At 44.3% G+C, this 19,135-nt stretch overlaps 1 protein-coding gene across 6 annotated transcripts in view; it reads right to left on the bottom strand.

Moving 5' to 3' along the window:
- The window catches only part of ADCY7 (adenylate cyclase 7), a 228,466-nt gene that overhangs the window by 14,971 nt on the left and 194,360 nt on the right, over positions 1–19,135 (bottom strand). For all 6 annotated transcript variants that reach the window (XM_073659363.1, XM_073659367.1, XM_073659366.1 and 3 more), the window contains exons 16-20: positions 18,395–18,479; positions 18,173–18,310; positions 15,704–15,769; positions 15,393–15,556; positions 821–908 (exon numbers count right to left, since the gene is read on the bottom strand). In XM_073659363.1, coding sequence (XP_073515464.1) covers positions 821–908; positions 15,393–15,556; positions 15,704–15,769; positions 18,173–18,310; positions 18,395–18,479 — 541 coding nt within the window. The remainder of the gene's footprint in view (positions 1–820; positions 909–15,392; positions 15,557–15,703; positions 15,770–18,172; positions 18,311–18,394; positions 18,480–19,135) is intronic.

Raw genomic sequence — 19,135 nt, forward strand, 5'->3', positions numbered from 1 at the left:
ACTTTCCCCTCCCCACTCCAGCCAGGGACAGATGCTGTCGTGCCTGCACTTCTGTCTAGTGGGAGCACTGTTGAGCTGTCCCTCGGAAATGGGGTGTGTGTGGTGCATGCAGCTAAAAGAGTCCTGGTCCACACTCCATCCTTACCCGGGAGTGGAATATCACACCTCTGGTTTGAGGTGCAATACCCATGTAGCAGCCGAGCCCTCGGGGTGCTACACATTCATGTACGTTATTTAACCCTAAACTATATGAATACCCTTCCTTCCTTTTACCTATGGGCTCTCGCTCGGCTGACAGCTTCAACCCACATACACATGGACGCTCAGCTAGTCCGAGAAAGCATATGCTATGTATATCGAAAGGCGTATTAGGCGCTCTTCTGGAGGCTGCTTATCTCCCTTCAAAACACAGGATCGGTATGTTGACATTCAACTTCTTAGATCATTCTTTCCCCTGACATCAGCCATTAGGGGAACTCAGAAAGAGACATTAGATGGTTGGCCAGTCCCGCAATAGTTGTTGGGTTCGGCTGAATAAAAGTGGAATACTATTCACACATGCCTTCCTTTGGCCCTGGTGGCCTTGAGTCCTCCATGCATTAATATGTTTAGCCATTAAGTGGCCACAAGGTGTATTTCAGCATCATTGGGGCAATGTCTGGCCAACATGGCTGCTGCTGGTGATTAAAGCTGATTGACGGTAATCAGAGACCTTAATTTCTATTTAAAGCAATTGTATAATAGAGATAACCCCTTTAATTGGTGTAACAATACATTTGTGGAATCTCTGAGCTATCAAAATATATTGCAAATGTCTTACCTGTCTTGCCAGTAAGACCAGTGTCAAGTAGAATAAAGAGAGGTAAAAGCAGGACATCCTCTGCAGGTCTTTCAGGACCCCGGCCGTACTGCAATTACAATAATATGCAATAGAATGTTTTCAACCCTGATTCTGATGATCTTTTAGCAGAAAATTTTAGAAACATAGCAAAAAAATATACAGTCTACAGCTTTCCCGCTATAGGACCACATTGCCCTCAATGGCAGTCAAGTATGATCCCTCCAGGACAGGCGACGGAGTGTGAACACACCTTTAGCAGGATCCTGTGCAGTTTCCAGTCGGTGCCTTCCTCAGGCTACACACACTTGTTTGATGGAATCTGTAGTTGCACCGATCCACTTCCTTTCATGATTTTCATGGGATTTCTGTGCAAACCTCAGTTGTTTTTAGTGTTGAGCCACCCCCGTAGTGTTCGAGTTCGGTTCGGTTCGTCGAACACCTTCGAACACCGTTAAAACCAATGGCAGGCAAACAAAAACACATAGAAACACATAGAAAACACCTTCAAAGGTGTCCAAAAGCTGACAAACTGCTCAGAAGACACAACGAACACATGGAAAAGTGACAAGTACATATAGTCATGCGAAAAGAAAAGAGGTGGAGGAGTAAAAGGAGGGGGAGACACAGATATAGGCATGTCATGCCCTTCTAAAATCCAAAAAGTGAGAAGCCGAGACGGCCAGTCCGCTCCTGCCCGTGCCACCTCCGTGTCGCCGGGTTTGTGCCAGAGCCGCGGTGAACCCTGACGGCCAGCCCCCCTCTCCCAATACTGGTGCCTGTCCGCTGGTGGGTCGAGAGAGCCCCCCTGTGGTGGAGGCAGCTCTAAGCTTTTTAATTTAAATTGTCCCTCTAATTTGAATGAATACACTTTAAATCCATTTACAAGGATCTATTGGAGGGCAAGTCTCATGCCAGCAGCCGCGTAATTCCAGCTCCAGTAGCGTCCACTAAAGCTGCTGCAGTTAAAAAGCTTTTATAAGGATCGAGCTCGGCTGTCCACCGCAAGGCATCCTAGTGCCAGTCCCAGCCCCTATGCCTTGGGGTGCCTCCTGATGCTCTTCACTAAGTATCCCGTGGTCCCGAAGCATTTCCTTTGAAAAAATTAAGTGTCCAAACTACAGGTGGTGTAGCTTGCTTAACAGCCGGGATAATCCGCTGACTAGCAGACACTGCTACTAGGCACAAAGTATTTCCTGGGCTAGATGCAGTTAAAAATTTGTAAGTAGATACTCTCGTTGGATGCTGAGAAAGCATTCCATAGAGTCTCCTGGCACGCCATATATGATTCTCTTAAAAAGCTTGGGGTAGGGGTCTAGGGGACCCTTTTATAGCCAAAATCACGGCCCTGTATCACAATACGTCACCTAGGCTGAAGATAAATGGAACTGTAGCACCGAGGGCTCGGTTGCTACAGACGTATTGCACCTCACCCAGAGGTGTGATATCTCACTCTCAGATAAGGATGGAGTGTGGATCAGGACCCGACACCTGCATGCATTACACCACATTGCCGTGGGGCAGGGCGACCAATATGCCCCTGAGATGGGCACGACAGTCCCTGTCCCTGGCTGGAGTGGGGGGAGGGAACACTGAGGAAGGGGAACCCTGCAGTGCAGGAGCAGGGAGGAAGCAGTTCCTGGTTGCATTGAGAAGGGAGTATAAAAGGTGGGCACCATCTTAGTTCAGTGCAGAGAAGTCTGAGCAGAAGTGGCAGGGAGCAGGGGCTCTGCATGAGCTCTGCTCCGGAGGCGGGCCTAGTAACAGAGGCCCAGGCCTGCAAGAGGGAGAAGGAAGGAAGAGGAGCGGAGAAGGCTCCAGGAACGAGGAATGAAGGGATCCCAGGGGTGCGGACGGGCGAGTCGCCACCGCACGCCCGAATCCACCTGCGTGGAGGGGTCAGGCCAAAGGGGGAGACCGGTCCCCGAACTAGTGGAGGCAGGAAACGACCCTCAGCTAGAAACCGGAGGCTCTGACATTTTATGTGGCGCAGCCCCTTGCTCCACCCGCTAGGAAGGCACCACATAGGGTCAGGGAAACTGGCGCCAAGTTTACCAAGAGGAGGCCCGAGGCAGCCGGACAGAAGTGTTGGTAAGAAAGGCCAGACAAAGGACACACAAAGGGGGTCCTGTGAAGCGCTCCAAAGTTATCTGGGAGTTGTCTGAGCCCCTCACCTGGTGAGCACAGTACGACGTGGGCAGCCGTTACCTGCAGACGTGGTCTGGATAATAAGAACTGTGAGTAAAGGCCCTGAACTGCATCATTGACTCCGTGTCGTTACTGCTGCTGCCCTGCACCATCACCCCCATCCTCCGCATACACTGCCCTGAGGCTATACTCCTCCCGTGGGGAGTTATGCTACGCTCTGCTGCACCCACAACACCAGCCTTAGCGGTCTGCCCTGTAGCGGCGGTTCACTCTGACCGCAATCCACGGGTGGCGTAGTCGGACATTTAAACATCAAAACCACATAAATAGTTCCGCCACTGGTTTGACCGCCCTGAGCCACGGAACCGGATCGCCGCCACGAAGACTACAACCACCAGCATCCACCAAAAAGGGTCCGGCTCCGGGTGTCCCAAGGCCCAGGGGGTGCGTCAGAACATTTTCATCACCTTTCACAATCACCAATGGGACAAGGCAGGGATGTCCTCTGTCCCCTCTCTTATACATCCTAGTGACGGAGCACCTGCTCTCATCAATTCGCCATAACCCCAATATTAGGTGGATTGAGGTGGGAGGCACCGAGTACAAGTGCTCTCTATTTGCTGATGATGTCCTAGTATATATCACTCAATCACATATATCCATCCCTGCTGTTATGGCTGAAATAGATCACTTTGTTACATGGTAAAATTTTAAAATCAATGCAGCGAAGTCTGAGGCCCTCGATGTCTCCCTCCCTAAATCCATATAGGATTCCATCCAGTCCAACTTTCCCTTTGCCTGGCCCTCACAGGGTATCAAATACTTAGGAATTCCTATTCATAGAGACCTCTCCCATCTATGTTATCTTAATTTTGGGCCCTTTATTGAACAATTCCATACAGACCACGGTTGGCAAGTTAGAACTGTAAGATTCACTACGTGAACCACTGGTGTTTTGTGGAAAAGCACATGTACACCGCGTTCCAAATTATTATGCAAAAAGTGTTTAGGAGTGATAAGGGAAGAATTTGTTTGTTTGTCAGTTAAACTCATTGATGGTGATGTGTGTCAGGGCTCTTTATATCACTGTAAGCAATTGCAGACACCTGTGCTAATTAGTTTGGCAGGTGTGTCCAATAAAGGCAAGACTACTTAAGAAGGCTCTCTCACATTATTAAGCAGCCTACATTTTCTGCCAAAATGGGAAAGAAAAAGGATGTGTCGGCTGCTGAGAAGCAACAAATTGTGGAGTGTTTAGGTCAAGGCATGACTACAATCAACATTGTGCGATGATCAGGATGAAGTGTCTTGGCAATCAAGAAGTATGTAGCTGATTCACAGTACACACGTGTGCGTGCTGATAAGGGCAAATTGAGGACTCTTTCCTACAGGCAATTACGTCAGGTTGAAAGAGCAGCGGCAAAAAAGCCTTGTCATAGCAGCAGACAAGTTTTTGAAGCTGCTTGTGCCTCCAACGTCCCCCGAACAACAAGATGCAGGGTCCTTCAGAGGTTTGCAGCTGTGCATACGCCATCCTGTCGACCTCCTCTATCCACTTCACACAAGCAGAAACGGCTCCAGTGGGCCAAACATTACATGAAGACTGATTTCAAAACTGTTTTGTTCACGGATGAGTGCCGTGCAGCGCTCGATGGTCCAGATGAATGGAGTGGAGGATGGCTGGTTGATGGACACCCCACGCAAACACGGCTACAGCGCCAACAAGGAGGAGGTGGAGTAATGTTTTGGGCTGGAATCATGGGGAGAGAGATTGTCGGCCCCTTTAGGATCCCTGAAGGCGCTAAAGATGAACTCCATAATGTATGTGGATTTTCTCAAACAGCACTTCCTGCCATGGTTCAAGAAGAAGAACCGTGTATTTCACAGCAAGATCATTTTTCTGCATGATAATGCACCATCTCATGCTGCACATAAAACATCTGCATCTCTGGCTGATATGGGCATAAAAGGGGACAAACTTATGGTGTGACCCCCATGCTCCCCTGACCTCTACCCCATTCAGAACCTTTGGAGCATCATTAAAAGGAGTGTCTATGATGGCGGGAGGCAGTTCACATCTAAGCAACAGCTCTGGGAGGGTATTCTGTCCTCATGCAAAACAATTGAAGCGGAAACCATCCAAAACCTGACAAATTCAATGGACGAGAGAGTTCAGAAGCTCCTTTCGAACAAGGGGTCCTATGTGAAAATGTAACATCACCTAGAATAAAGTTTTGAGTTGAAAACTGTTTGATTTCAGTTTCTAACAACCTGCTAATGCTTATAATTTCAAAAATGACCATTTTTTTGGTCTTTATTAAAATGAAAAGGTTGATCGAAAAGTTTGGGGGATCTAAGAGTGTGGCAACCCAGTAGTCATGATTACTTCGAATTCTGACAATATGAGGGTCATGCTGCAGGTAGTGCAGCAAGAAGGCACTTATGTGTCTTGCGCATCTCGGAGCCCCAAAATTATTTTCCGGGCTAGATGCAGCTAAAAATTATTTTTAATTTAAAATCTGGTGAAGCTTATTATAGATGGCCTAATAGGATCAGTGCTGCACACTGCTACAAAGCCCAAATTATTTTCCAGTCAAGATACAGATAAACATGATTAGTAATTTGAAAGCTTAAAACGGTTGGTAGGGTGATTTTAACCAATCATCAAGCTTTTACTCTCCCCAGGATGACACAGGGGTAGAAAAGTCCTTTCGGATCCATGATTTGTTCATCTTTATGAACGTGAGTCTGTCTACATTATCAGTGGAGAGCCGCGTGCGCTTATCTGTCAGCACACCACCAGCAGCGCTGAACACACGTTCAGACAGAACGCTGGCTGCGGGGCATGACAAGATCTCCAAGGCGTAAGTGGCTAGCTCCGGCCATTTATCCAGATTGGAAGCCCAAAAAGAGCAAGGGTCCAGTGACACAGTCGTGGCTTCAATGTTTACTTGGAGATACTCCTGTACCATCGTCTCTAGGCGTTGACTATGTGTCAGACTTCTTGTCTCCTGTGGCCTTGCAAAGGATGGGCTAAAAAAGTGGTGAAATGATTCCGCAAAATTGATGTTACCAGCAGATACTGTGGTTCTGTTACGGTTTGAGTGCTGAACACTTGACGGTCCCACGGTTGGCAAGTTGGAACTGTGAGATTCACTACGTGCACCACTGGTATTTTGTGGAAAAGCACATGTAAGATTCTGCAACAGTCTCTGCTGATACTCCTGCATGCGTGCATCCCTTTCTATGGCAGGAATAATTTCTGCAAATTTACTTTTGTACCGGGGATCTAACAGTGTGGCAACCCAGTAGTCAGGATTATTTCTAATTCTCACAATTCGAGGGTCATGTTGCAGGTAGTGCAGCAAGAAGGCACTCATGTGTGTTGCGCATCCAGGAGCACCAAGTCCCTGTTGTGTTGGTGGCGAGGTAACAATCATGCTTCCTTCCTCTGTCCTCTCCCCCCAACCTCGCACAACAGAAATGTGATCAAGGTCTCCCTCATCTGATGAGTCTTCCATCAGTTCGTCCTCCACTTCTTCCTGGGCTCCTGCACCTTCCTCACTAGTTTGGCTGCTACCATGCGCCCTGGTAAAACCATCTCCCCCACCCTCACATGCCTGCCGCCTTGGTGCTGCCGACCGTCTGGACCTTGCAGATGTTAGCCCTTCCGCATACAACTCCTCCTCCTCTACTTCCTCCACCTCCTCTTGTGCCACCACCTGACTCCGAATTCTGTTTAACATGTGCTCCAGCATGTAAATCACCGGAATAGTCATGCTGATAATGGCATCGTCAGCACTAAACATCTTCGTCGCCATTTCAAAACTGTGCAGAAGGGTGCATAGGTCCCTGATCTGAGACCACTCCTCCAGCGTGATTTGCCCCACCTCTGAATCTCGTTGGCCCAGGCTATACGTCAGAACGTATTGCACCAGGGCTTGTCGGTGCTGCCACAGTCGCTGCAACATGTGCAGAGTTGAATTCCACCGGGTAGGCACATCGCATTTTAGCCGGTGAAGTGGCAGGCCCAACGACTTCTGTAGAGATGTAAGTCGCTGAGCTGCGGGATGCGAACGGCGGAAATGAGCACACAGCGACCGTGCCCTCTGCAGAAGGCCATCTAGTCTGGGATAGTGGGCTAAAAATTGCTGGACAACCAGGTTCAACACGTGAGCCATACAAGGCACGTGTGTGATATTGCCCCGGCGAAGGGCCGCACCCAGGTTTGCAGCATTGTCGCACACGGCCTTCCCTGGTTTCAGGTCCAGTGGAGACAACCATTCATGAAATTGGTTCTCCAGAGCTGACCACAACTCCTCAGCTGTGTGACTCACATTTCCCAGACATTTCAATGTAAAAACCGCCTGATGACGTTGAGCCCTACTGCCAGCATAGTAAGGAGGTGTGCAGGATCCCTTCTGCGCAGTTAGAAAGCTTGTGGCATGACCAGACAGGCTTTGGGTGCAGGTGGAAGACCGAGAGGAGGTTGAGGAGGCAGAAGCAGTGGAGGAAAAATGACATAAAGAGGATTGACGCACAACTCGTGGGGACGGCAAGACTTGGACAGCAGCCCCTTGTCCTGCTGTCACCATAGTTACCCAGTGCCCAGTCAGCGACATGTAACGCCCCTGTCCATGCCTACTCGTCCAAGTGTCTGTGGTGAAATGCACCCTGTCACACACAGAGTTTCTCAAAGAAGCGGTGATGTTGTGTGCGACATGCTGGTGGAGCGCAGGCACACCTTTCTTTGAGAAGTAGTGCCGACTGGGCATCTGGTACTGGGGCACTGCGACGGACATAAGGTCTCGAAAATCCTCTGTGTCCACCAGGCGGAAAGGCAGCATTTCTGTAGCCAAGAGCTTGCAGATGGTGAAATTCAACCTCTTAGCTTTCTCATGGCTAGGAGGAAATGGTCTTTTACTTGTCCACATCTGAGGGACCGAGGGCTGGCTATTGTGCTTAGACGGGGTTGATAAGGGTGTCCCCGGCAAACTGCCGGTCTGTGAGGAAGATGCAGGCGGACATGTTAGGTTGCCTTGATCCAAAGGTGGTGCTATCGATGTCGGACAGCGCTCAAGACCAGCTGGTGTTACCACCTCCAAAGAAAATGATGACCTGCCAATCACGCTGGCTGTTGCGGGTAAAGAGGTGGCAGGTCTGCGCCCCAAAACAGGTGTGACTGCTGTCCCCCCAGTCACAGAGGATGAAGAGGCCGCGGATGCACAAGATATGGCAGACGGTGGTTGGCCCGGCCGGCTAGACCGCATTGTAGCACACTGAGCTTCCCACTGCAACTTATGCTTCATGTCCATGTGCCGGTTCATGCATGAAGTACTCAAACTATGTATTTTTTGGCCTCTACTTAGCTTTTGCTGACAAATGTTACAGATAACACGAGTTGGGTCATCTTTATCGATCTGAAAAAATGCCCAGGCTATGCAAGGCTTAGCACCCATGCGACCTGAAGAGCCACCACGACTTGTGGTGAGAGGCAGAGTTGTATTTGAGGATGCAGTTGTTGACGTGCTTCCAGTACTACGTCTCTGTCCAGGAAGGCGCAACCTGACCTCGTCGTCACTAGCATCTTCCTCCACCTCCTCTGCTGACCTCATCTCTTGGCTGACTGTGGGTTGACAGTAAGTGGGATCTCCGACCTCATCATCATCACCCTGTGCGTTATCACACCCGTCGTCCTCAGAGCCAACCTGTTCCTGCCCTGACAAAAAACTAAAGTTGTCGCTCCAATCAGGTATTTGAGTCTTATCATCGTCTTCCTCATTGTCTCCACCAACAGGAGTTACAGTTTGGAAATGAGGGTCTACATTATGGTCAGAACCTTCTGCGTCTGGTCCTGGATCCGACTCATAAAGATTCTGGGCATCAGTGCAGATCATTTCCTCGTCTGGATTCACAGAAGCGCTGGAGTCGACCTCTGATTCCCAGGCTATAGTATGAGTAAACAGCTCTGCAGACTCAACCATCTGTTCTACCTCATACTCAGACGGGCAGCTGGAGATTTGGGAGCTGTGAGGAAGCAAGTGCGATTTGGGTGACACCTTTGAGGACTGGAGTATTTGTGATGTTGAAGTTGATGTGGAGGAGAGCCCACTTAAAGGAGCACTTGATATCCGTTGAAGCACCTGCTGTTTTTGTGCCTCATCTGGAATTTGTAGTGATTGGCGTGGCCGTAAGAAAGGGATCTTATCACATTGTCCGCTAAAAGAAGTAGACATTTTAGTTTGGCTGGAAGATGGTCTTTCTTCTGCACCTACCCCACGGACACAACCTTTTTTCCCCTTCCCAACACGCCTATTCCCCTTTCCACCAGCAGCAGGCCTTTTTCCACTCATTTTGGTGGTTAACTAATTCACAACTCTGGAGTTGTTTGCACAAAAAAACAATGGATGGTAACCGAGCAGAGCTGAGTGGCCAAACTGTGGTATTAGGCCAAAACTATTGGCTGGGTTAGATGCAGAAAAAAAATATTTTTAATTTGCAACCTGATGGAGGTCAGTATAGATGGACTAATAGACCAAGTCCCACACACCGCTAGAAGCCCAAATATTTTTTCAGAGCTAGATGCAGAAAATTTTTTTATTCAATTTGCAACCTGATGGAGGTCAGTATAGATGGACTAATAGACCAAGTCCCACACACTGCTAGAAGCCCAAATATTTTTTCAGAGCTAGATGCAGAAAAAAATTATTTTTAATTTGCAACCTGATGGAGGTCAGTATAGATGGACTAATAGACCAAGTCCCACACACTGCTAGAAGCCCAAATATTTTTTCAGAGCTAGATGCAGAAAAAAATTATTTTTAATTTGCAACCTGATGGAGGTCAGTATAGATGGACTAATAGACCAAGTCCCACACACTGCTAGAAGCCCAAATATTTTTTCAGAGCTAGATGCAGAAAAAAATTATTTTTAATTTGCAACCTGATGGAGGTCAGTATAGATGGACTAATAGACCAAGTCCCACACACCGCTAGAAGCCCAAATATTTTTTCAGAGCTAGATGCAGAAATTTTTTTTATTCAATTTGCAACCTGATGGAGGTCAGTATAGATGGACTAATAGACCAAGTCCCACACACTGCTAGAAGCCCAAATATTTTTTCAGAGCTAGATGCAGAAAAAAATTATTTTTAATTTGCAACCTGATGGAGGTCAGTATAGATGGACTAATAGACCAAGTCCCACACACCGCTAGAAGCCCAAATATTTTTTCAGAGCTAGATGCAGAAAAAAATTATATTCAATTTGCAACCTGCTGGACGTCAGTATAGAAGGACTAATAGAACAAGTCCCACACACTGCTAGAAGCCCAAATATTTTTTCAGAGCTAAATGAAGAAAAAAATTATTTTTAATTTGCAACCTGATGGAGGTCAGTATAGATGGACTAATAGACCAAGTCCCACACACTGCTAGAAGCCCAAATATTTTTTCAGAGCTAGATGCAGAAAAAAATTATTTTTAATTTGCAACCTGATGGAGGTCAGTATAGATGGACTAATAGACCAAGTCCCACACACTGCTAGAAGCCCAAATATTTTTTCAGAGCTAGATGCAGAAAAAAATTATTTTTAATTTGCAACCTGATGGAGGTCAGTATAGATGGACTAATAGACCAAGTCCCACACACCGCTAGAAGCCCAAATATTTTTTCAGAGCTAGATGCAGAAAATTTTTTTATTCAATTTGCAACCTGATGGAGGTCAGTATAGATGGACTAATAGACCAAGTCCCACACACTGCTAGAAGCCCAAATATTTTTTCAGAGCTAGATGCAGAAAAAAATTATTTTTAATTTGCAACCTGATGGAGGTCAGTATAGATGGACTAATAGACCAAGTCCCACACACCGCTAGAAGCCCAAATATTTTTTCAGAGCTAGATGCAGAAAAAAATTATATTCAATTTGCAACCTGCTGGACGTCAGTATAGAAGGACTAATAGAACAAGTCCCACACACTGCTAGAAGCCCAAATATTTTTTCAGAGCTAAATGAAGAAAAAAATTATTTTTAATTTGCAACCTGATGGAGGTCAGTATAGATGGACTAATAGACCAAGTCCCACACACTGCTAGAAGCCCAAATATTTTTTCAGAGCTAGATTCAGAAAAAAATTATTTTTAATTTGCAACCTGATGGAGGTCAGTATAGATGGACTAATAGACCAAGTCCCACACACCGCTAGAAGCCCAAATATTTTTTCAGAGCTAGATGCAGAAAATTTTTTTATTCAATTTGCAACCTGATGGAGGTCAGTATAGATGGACTAATAGACCAAGTCCCACACACTGCTAGAAGCCCAAATATTTTTTCAGAGCTAGATGCAGAAAAAAATTATTTTTAATTTGCAACCTGATGGAGGTCAGTATAGATGGACTAATAGACCAAGTCCCACACACTGCTAGAAGCCCAAATATTTTTTCAGAGCTAGATGCAGAAAAAAATTATTTTTAATTTGCAACCTGATGGAGGTCAGTATAGATGGACTAATAGAACAAGTCCCACACGCTGCTAGAAGCCCAAATATTTTTTCAGAGATAAATGAAGAAAAAAATTATTTTTAATTTGCAACCTGATGGAGGTCAGTATAGATGGACTAATAGACCAAGTCCCACACACCGCTAGAAGCCCAAATATTTTTTCAGAGCTAGATGCAGAAAATTTTTTTATTCAATTTGCAACCTGATGGAGGTCAGTATAGATGGACTAATAGACCAAGTCCCACACACTGCTAGAAGCCCAAATATTTTTTCAGAGCTAGATGCAGAAAAAAATTATTTTTAATTTGCAACCTGATGGAGGTCAGTATAGATGGACTAATAGACCAAGTCCCACACACCGCTAGAAGCCCAAATATTTTTTCAGAGCTAGATGCAGAAAAAAATTATATTCAATTTGCAACCTGCTGGACGTCAGTATAGAAGGACTAATAGAACAAGTCCCACACACTGCTAGAAGCCCAAATATTTTTTCAGAGCTAAATGAAGAAAAAAATTATTTTTAATTTGCAACCTGATGGAGGTCAGTATAGATGGACTAATAGACCAAGTCCCACACACTGCTAGAAGCCCAAATATTTTTTCAGAGCTAGATTCAGAAAAAAATTATTTTTAATTTGCAACCTGATGGAGGTCAGTATAGATGGACTAATAGACCAAGTCCCACACACCGCTAGAAGCCCAAATATTTTTTCAGAGCTAGATGCAGAAAATTTTTTTATTCAATTTGCAACCTGATGGAGGTCAGTATAGATGGACTAATAGACCAAGTCCCACACACTGCTAGAAGCCCAAATATTTTTTCAGAGCTAGATGCAGAAAAAAATTATTTTTAATTTGCAACCTGATGGAGGTCAGTATAGATGGACTAATAGACCAAGTCCCACACACTGCTAGAAGCCCAAATATTTTTTCAGAGCTAGATGCAGAAAAAAATTATTTTTAATTTGCAACCTGATGGAGGTCAGTATAGATGGACTAATAGAACAAGTCCCACACGCTGCTAGAAGCCCAAATATTTTTTCAGAGATAAATGAAGAAAAAAATTATTTTTAATTTGCAACCTGATGGAGGTCAGTATAGATGGACTAATAGACCAAGTCCCACACACTGCTAGAAGCCCAAATATTTTTTCAGAGCTAGATGCAGAAAAAAATTATTTTTAATTTGCAACCTGATGGAGGTCAGTATAGATGGACTAATAGACCAAGTCCCACACACTGCTAGAAGCCCAAATATTTTTTCAGAGCTAGATGCAGAAAAAAATTATTTTTAATTTGCAACCTGATGGAGGTCAGTATAGATGGACTAATAGAACAAGTCCCACACGCTGCTAGAAGCCCAAATATTTTTTCAGAGATAAATGAAGAAAAAAATTATTTTTAATTTGCAACCTGATGGAGGTCAGTATAGATGGACTAATAGACCAAGTCCCACACACTGCTAGAAGCCCAAATATTTTTTCAGAGCTAGATGCAGAAAAAAATTATTTTTAATTTGCAACCTGATGGAGGTCAGTATAGATGGACTAATAGACCAAGTCCCACACACCGCTAGAAGCCCAAATATTTTTTCAGAGCTAGATGCAGAAAAAAATTATATTCAATTTGCAACCTGATGGAGGTCAGTATAGATGGACTAATAGAATGATGCTATGCCCAAAAGATTTTACTTCACTAGGTGCAGTAAAAAAATTGGTATTCTATACACAGGTGGTATATCTTGCAACACAGATAGGCTACTCCACTGACTAACACACTCTGCAATAGGCCAAAAAGGATTAGCTTTGCTAGATTCAGCCAAATGCTGTGAAAAAAACTTGCACAGCACTGGCACAGACCTGCCTGGCAAAAACTGATAGGAACTGATGTAACCTAGTCCTGAAAAGGACTCCAATTACAATTAGTCTTTACTCCCACAATCTATCTATTTAAGAGCACAGACCTGCCTGATAAAAGTCGTAGGAAATGCTGTAACCTAGTCCTTAAAAGGACTGCAATCACAACTATTCCCTACTCCCAAGCTATCTGTATATTTGTGCGAAAATTGGCTTGAAATTAACAAGGTATAGCGCACACAGCAACAGCGGTGCCGTCTAACACGCAGCTGCAGCAGTGAGAAAATGGTGGCGACGGGGAAAATGGCTTGGTCTTATAGGGCAAGGACATGTGACATACACTGCCAATCACACATGCCCTTGCTTGTGTGAAAAAAAGCACTTCGCTCCGTGTGTGCGCTGCTGATAGGCTGACAGATTGCACCTCCCCACTGCAAATGCGGGAAAGAGAAAAAAAATGGAGATCTTCATTGTTCCTGCAGAGATCCATCCCCTGCCCCTCCCCCCGCCCCGCTGTACACTCAAACTGCGTATTAACATTAATTTTCATCATTACTGAGAAAAAATCCAGTTATGATTTTGGTGCACGAACAGTTATCGAACATAACCTCGAACAGCCGAATTTTTCTCAAATTGTTCGTGTTCGCCGACCGGCTCGAACACCGCCCAAAACAGCTCGAATTTGAGATTGGCCAACAGTTCGAGTAGAACAACGCTCATCTCTAGTTGTTTTACGAGATACAGCCGTACATAGTACAAGATCCGGATTCCAGCAAGGTTTATTCAACATACTCACGAGACCTAAATCCTAATTCAGCAGAAACATTAAAAACGGTGGCAGGCCTTACAAAAGGCTGACTCAGGGCTTGATTTAGAATAGACATTGTTTTCCCTAATGTCTAGATAGTGTGAGAAATTTTTTTTTATGATTTCTGCTGAATTTGGATTTTAGTCTTGTGAGTATATTGAAATCAATCTTGCTGGAATCCAGATCTTGTGATGGTTTTGCGCTATATACAGCTTCATCTTGTAGAACTGTGAATTTCCTCAGAAATTCCCATGAAAATCCTTAAAGAAAATGGAGTGGTGCAAAATCTGATTTCATCAAACAGGTGTGTGCAGCATGAGGAAGGCACCGACCAAACAACAGTACAGGATCCGTCTAAGAATATGCACAGGGTGCCTTTTTCAGACAGATTCCATCAGGAAGACGCCTAAAAGTGCTAAAAAAAAATAGAAAAAAAAAGAATTAAAGACATCCACTGCAATGTCAAAACAACTTGCTGTGCACATGTTCCGTATTTTGCAACTTTTTAACCAAATCCATGAAGCGGCTAAAATAAGTAACCAGTCCATTCTTCAGGCACTTTGAAGGTGCAAATATTTTGTGTAAAATAGACAAAAAAAAAAAAAAAAGCGGACGGCAAAAACAACTAAAAAGGAGCCAAAGACACTTCAGAAAACATGCTGCCAATATTTTCCTGAAGCATCTTCTGCTTCAAAAACTATGCAGGTATGCTGGTCTCTAAAAGACGCAGTGTGCACTTATCCTAAGAGCATTTTCTCGAAGGGAAAAAAAAGAAAAATCCCGATTGTACGAAGACTCTTCAGGAGGATTTCATGCGACAAAGGAGAGCGATAGGGTGTCTTAAGTTTTCATAATTACTGTTTTTGGAAATAAATTTTGGACTCTGGTTGCCGACCCCGACTGAGCTGGTTGATATACCATCATACATATAGAATATTGTTTTACAGTCATTATATAGCATGAGCCGATGTGATAAGATTGCTGGATTTTCAGACTGTCAAACTGAAGAATACAAGGTCTAAATATCAGACAGAATTAGTAAATCTTCCCCAGGTAATGCACTTGGGAATGTAGATTGTGAGCGCCAATGGGGACGATATTGTCTGTAAAGCGCTGTGGAATTAATGGTGAGTAAAATAGTAAAATAAATAAGTATATAAAATGAAGCATGGACAGTTACACAATGCACAGAAAAGGTTTTGTCCCTTGAAAACTTAATAGTTGAACCAAATGTCATCATACCTGTTGGTTGGGAAGGCACCCCTGAATATGTCTGCGTGCGTATGGAAGATGATCACGTTGTACACAACGAAGGCAGCAGATAACAGGATCATCTTTAGCTCAAAGGACATCCGCAGAAATACAGAGCATGCGATGAAACCCAAAATACAGCAGTATATATAATACTGAGGGGAAAAAAAAAGCAAAATGTATATATGCAACCAGAAACATCCATTACGACACCTTATTTATTTGTATTTTATATATATTTATTATTTATTTATTTATTTTACACACTACATACACAAGTATTCCTAAAAAACAAAACTCACCGGGATACTGTGACAATTGGTTTCTGGGCTCGACCTATTGCAGTTCTGCAGCGTCTCATCTAATGGCTGGAAACATAAGAACTGTCAGCTCCATGACATATTAGGGTGTGTGCACATACAGTTTTCTGAGACTTTCAAAGATTGACTTTTTTTAGGCAGAAATCACTTTAGGAAATGTTGGGGAGGTTTTGGAGGAATGTCTCTTTTCCTAAAGCAGTTTTGAAGAGTTTTTTCCTGGAGCGTTCTTTGCTGCCTTTTTATTGGTCCGTGCCTAGTTTGGAGAGGTTTCTTTCAATATCCGTTTCAAAGAATAAACCTGCACTTTCTCCCCCACCAGGAAAAAAAGCTCAAAAACTCTTTAAATGAACAGCAAAGAAATGAATGGGAAGTGTTCTCCGGAGTTTTTGAAGCAGTCTTTGAAACAAATTTTGGAGAGGATCCACTCAAAAAAAGTCTGTGTAAATATAGCCTTAAGGTAATATTCACACAAGTGGGTTTACTGCATCCTGCACTAGTTTCTGTGACCTGGGCAGGTAAATACTACTGTCCTTTTTGCTGCATTAATTGCTGTATGAATGTGCCCTAAGGCTATGTGCGCACATTCAGGATTTGATCGCAGAAATTTCTGTAGTGTTTTTGCATGTCTTTTTTAGATGTGTTTTTGTACATCAATGATTGCTTTTTGGAGCTAAATAAAGATATTTGAAAAAAAGGGGACATTGCTTTAACCCTTAGATTACCGTCAGACCTGGGGTGAGTATATTGGTTAATTTAAATGATTAAAGAATGTGTCTGTTGTATTTCAAATAAAGGGTTTACTCTGTGTCTGTGTGTTTATTTAACTCTACTTTAATTAGCTTTTAGTAATGAAAGGGTCTGATTGACACCTTGTCATCACCAAACAAAGGGCTAGGTGTCAGCTAGTCCCATATACCCAATCTCATTAGCATTTCCATTCATTTCTGAGGCAGTGGAGAGCTGCTATTTTTAGCTTAAGAAGGTGCCATTAGGCAAACATGTTCCCTGGATATCAATAACAGCTCACAGCTGTTTCATTAGCTGCTATGTCCCCACGATCAGCAACAAGCAGCACTTTGGACGCAGCGTATTTTCACTGTGTCCAAAATACTGTGTTCTAATGCCTCACTTTTGTTGTCAGTACATGTGAATCCACCACATATAATGACACTTCAATCGGTCAAAATCTGCAGCGTAGACTAGCGTGTCCACTACAGAAGTTGACATGCTGCGGGTGAGTTTGGGTACGTGGCCACGATCAGGAGCCGCTGCAGGTTTGAAGCTGCGTGTTTATACAGCGTCAAACCCGCAGCGTCCAGATGTTACAGCAAAGTGGATAGAATTTCTAGAAATCCCATGTCCACTATGCATGCATCTGAGGCTGCAGATCACCAGCGGACACTGACATGCGGTGCGTCTTTCAGGACCGCAGCATGTAAAATTCTCTTGCAGAGTCGCTAGTCTTCGCAACAGAAATTTGGCCACTAGAATGTATTGAATGCGGTAAATCCACATGGTTCAGTGAACACATGTGGATTTACCTGCAATCAATAGAATGCAACGTTTTGGACACAGCAAAAATATTCTGCGTCCAAAGCGCTGCTACGTCTGGATCATGGGCACATAGCTTAAAAAATTTTTTTTTAAAAAATGGCGTGGGCTCCGGTGTCATGTTTATAACCAGCCGACCGCTGGGAGCTGATATTAGTAGCTGTGGAAAGGGCCATTAGCCAAAAATGTTCCCTGGCTATTAATAACAGCCCACCGCTGTTTGCCTAACCTTTACTGGCTAGATTACAGGGGGATCCCAGAAAAAAATTGACGTAGGGTCCCCCTATAAAATCTAACCAGAAAAGGCTAAACAGACAGGTGCAGGCTGATATTAATAGCCAGGGAAGGGGCCATGGATCCTGACCCTTCTGCGGCTAATATCATCACCCCTCAGCAGTCCCAGAAATGGCACATCCTTTAGATGCGCCAAATCTGGCGCTTCGCCTCCGCTCTTCCCACTGCCGTGTAGGGGTGGCGAGTGGGGTAATAGGGTTGAGGTTCATGTCAGCCTTGTATTGGTGGCTGACATGAAGCCCATGTTAGTAATAGAGGTGCCCCCGTTACTAACACCATAGTAAGGGGTTTTGACACTTTTTCAATAAAGACACGGCCAGAATCAAGTTTTATATTGAAATAAAATGACACACGGTTAATATTTTTTTTTATTGTTCTCCCAATCCCAGACGCCCTCGTCTCCTATTTTAACGCAATGATAATCCTGAGTGAAAATTTCTGCATCATTTGCACAGCACATCAGGATTGTCATTGCATTAGCAAGCAGACAGATTACCTTGCGTTTTTGGTGCATTTCCGCGCAGAAAAAACGCCGCAAAAACGCACCTTGTGCACATAGCCTAAGAATTACAATTCAGAATGACAGATTCCAGTAAAACTTCTTACCAGATTAAGAATGGCGATGACCAGCAGCGCTCCTATGGTCAGCGCAGATAACAGAACTCGCAACAGCGGTTTAGTCTCTACAGTTTCAGCCACTGAACTCAGGACATGCGACATCGGGGAGCTGTCTCCACAGAAACGCTGAGAAATACATAGATGGGGATTACTACCATTGAGCCGCAGATCTTATATTTCCTTACAAAATCCTTCCACATATGAACTCACCACGGCCTTGTCTGCATAGCAGATTAGCAGTACGCAAAGAACTAATACACACACCGCAGCAAACGTAACACCCAGCTTTACACTCCTGTGAAGGAAACAAAGAGGGTCAGTGCAAACCGGTATCCTCTCTGCTAAATCTATGAGAAACTAATATTAATGTAGAAAACACTTGTAGAAGGGTTACGCTCTATATATTGAAAAGTTACAGCGCTCTGACATACTCCACATGAAACGGCCAGAAGGATGTGTACACCCATCCTAAACGAGGCCAGGTGTTTCAGCCACACCCAGGCCATGTGAAGACTAAGGCCACGGCCCCACTATCAGTATTTGGTCAGTAGTCAGTCAGTATTTTTTCTCAGGAGCGGGAGCCAAAACCAGGAGTGGGTGATAAATGCAGAATTGGTGACTTGTTTCTATTATACCTTTTCTCTGATTGTTCCTCACCTGGTTTTGGCTCCCACTACTGAGAAAAAATACTGACCGAATACTGATAGTGGGGCCGTGGCCTTACAGTGGTTACAATGAGTTTTATTGAACATTTTAGGAACTTTAAAAGAGGTTGTCCAACCTTGAATTTTTTTTCTACTGTATGAATGGTTTTAAATCAGTAAATGGAGGCATAGTCACTTCTTGCACCTGCAAATGTGTGGCAGAGGATGGTGCAGCCAGAAGAGCAGCACCATCCGCAGAAGGTGTCAGCTGCAATGGCCAAGATCAGAGAGGACTCCAATCCCAGCT

This window comes from Phyllobates terribilis, unplaced genomic scaffold (genome assembly GCF_046119375.1).
Source record: "Phyllobates terribilis strain yellow unplaced genomic scaffold, ASM4611937v1 Scaffold_13__5_contigs__length_258822181, whole genome shotgun sequence".
NCBI classification, from domain to species: Eukaryota; Metazoa; Chordata; class Amphibia; order Anura; family Dendrobatidae; genus Phyllobates; species Phyllobates terribilis.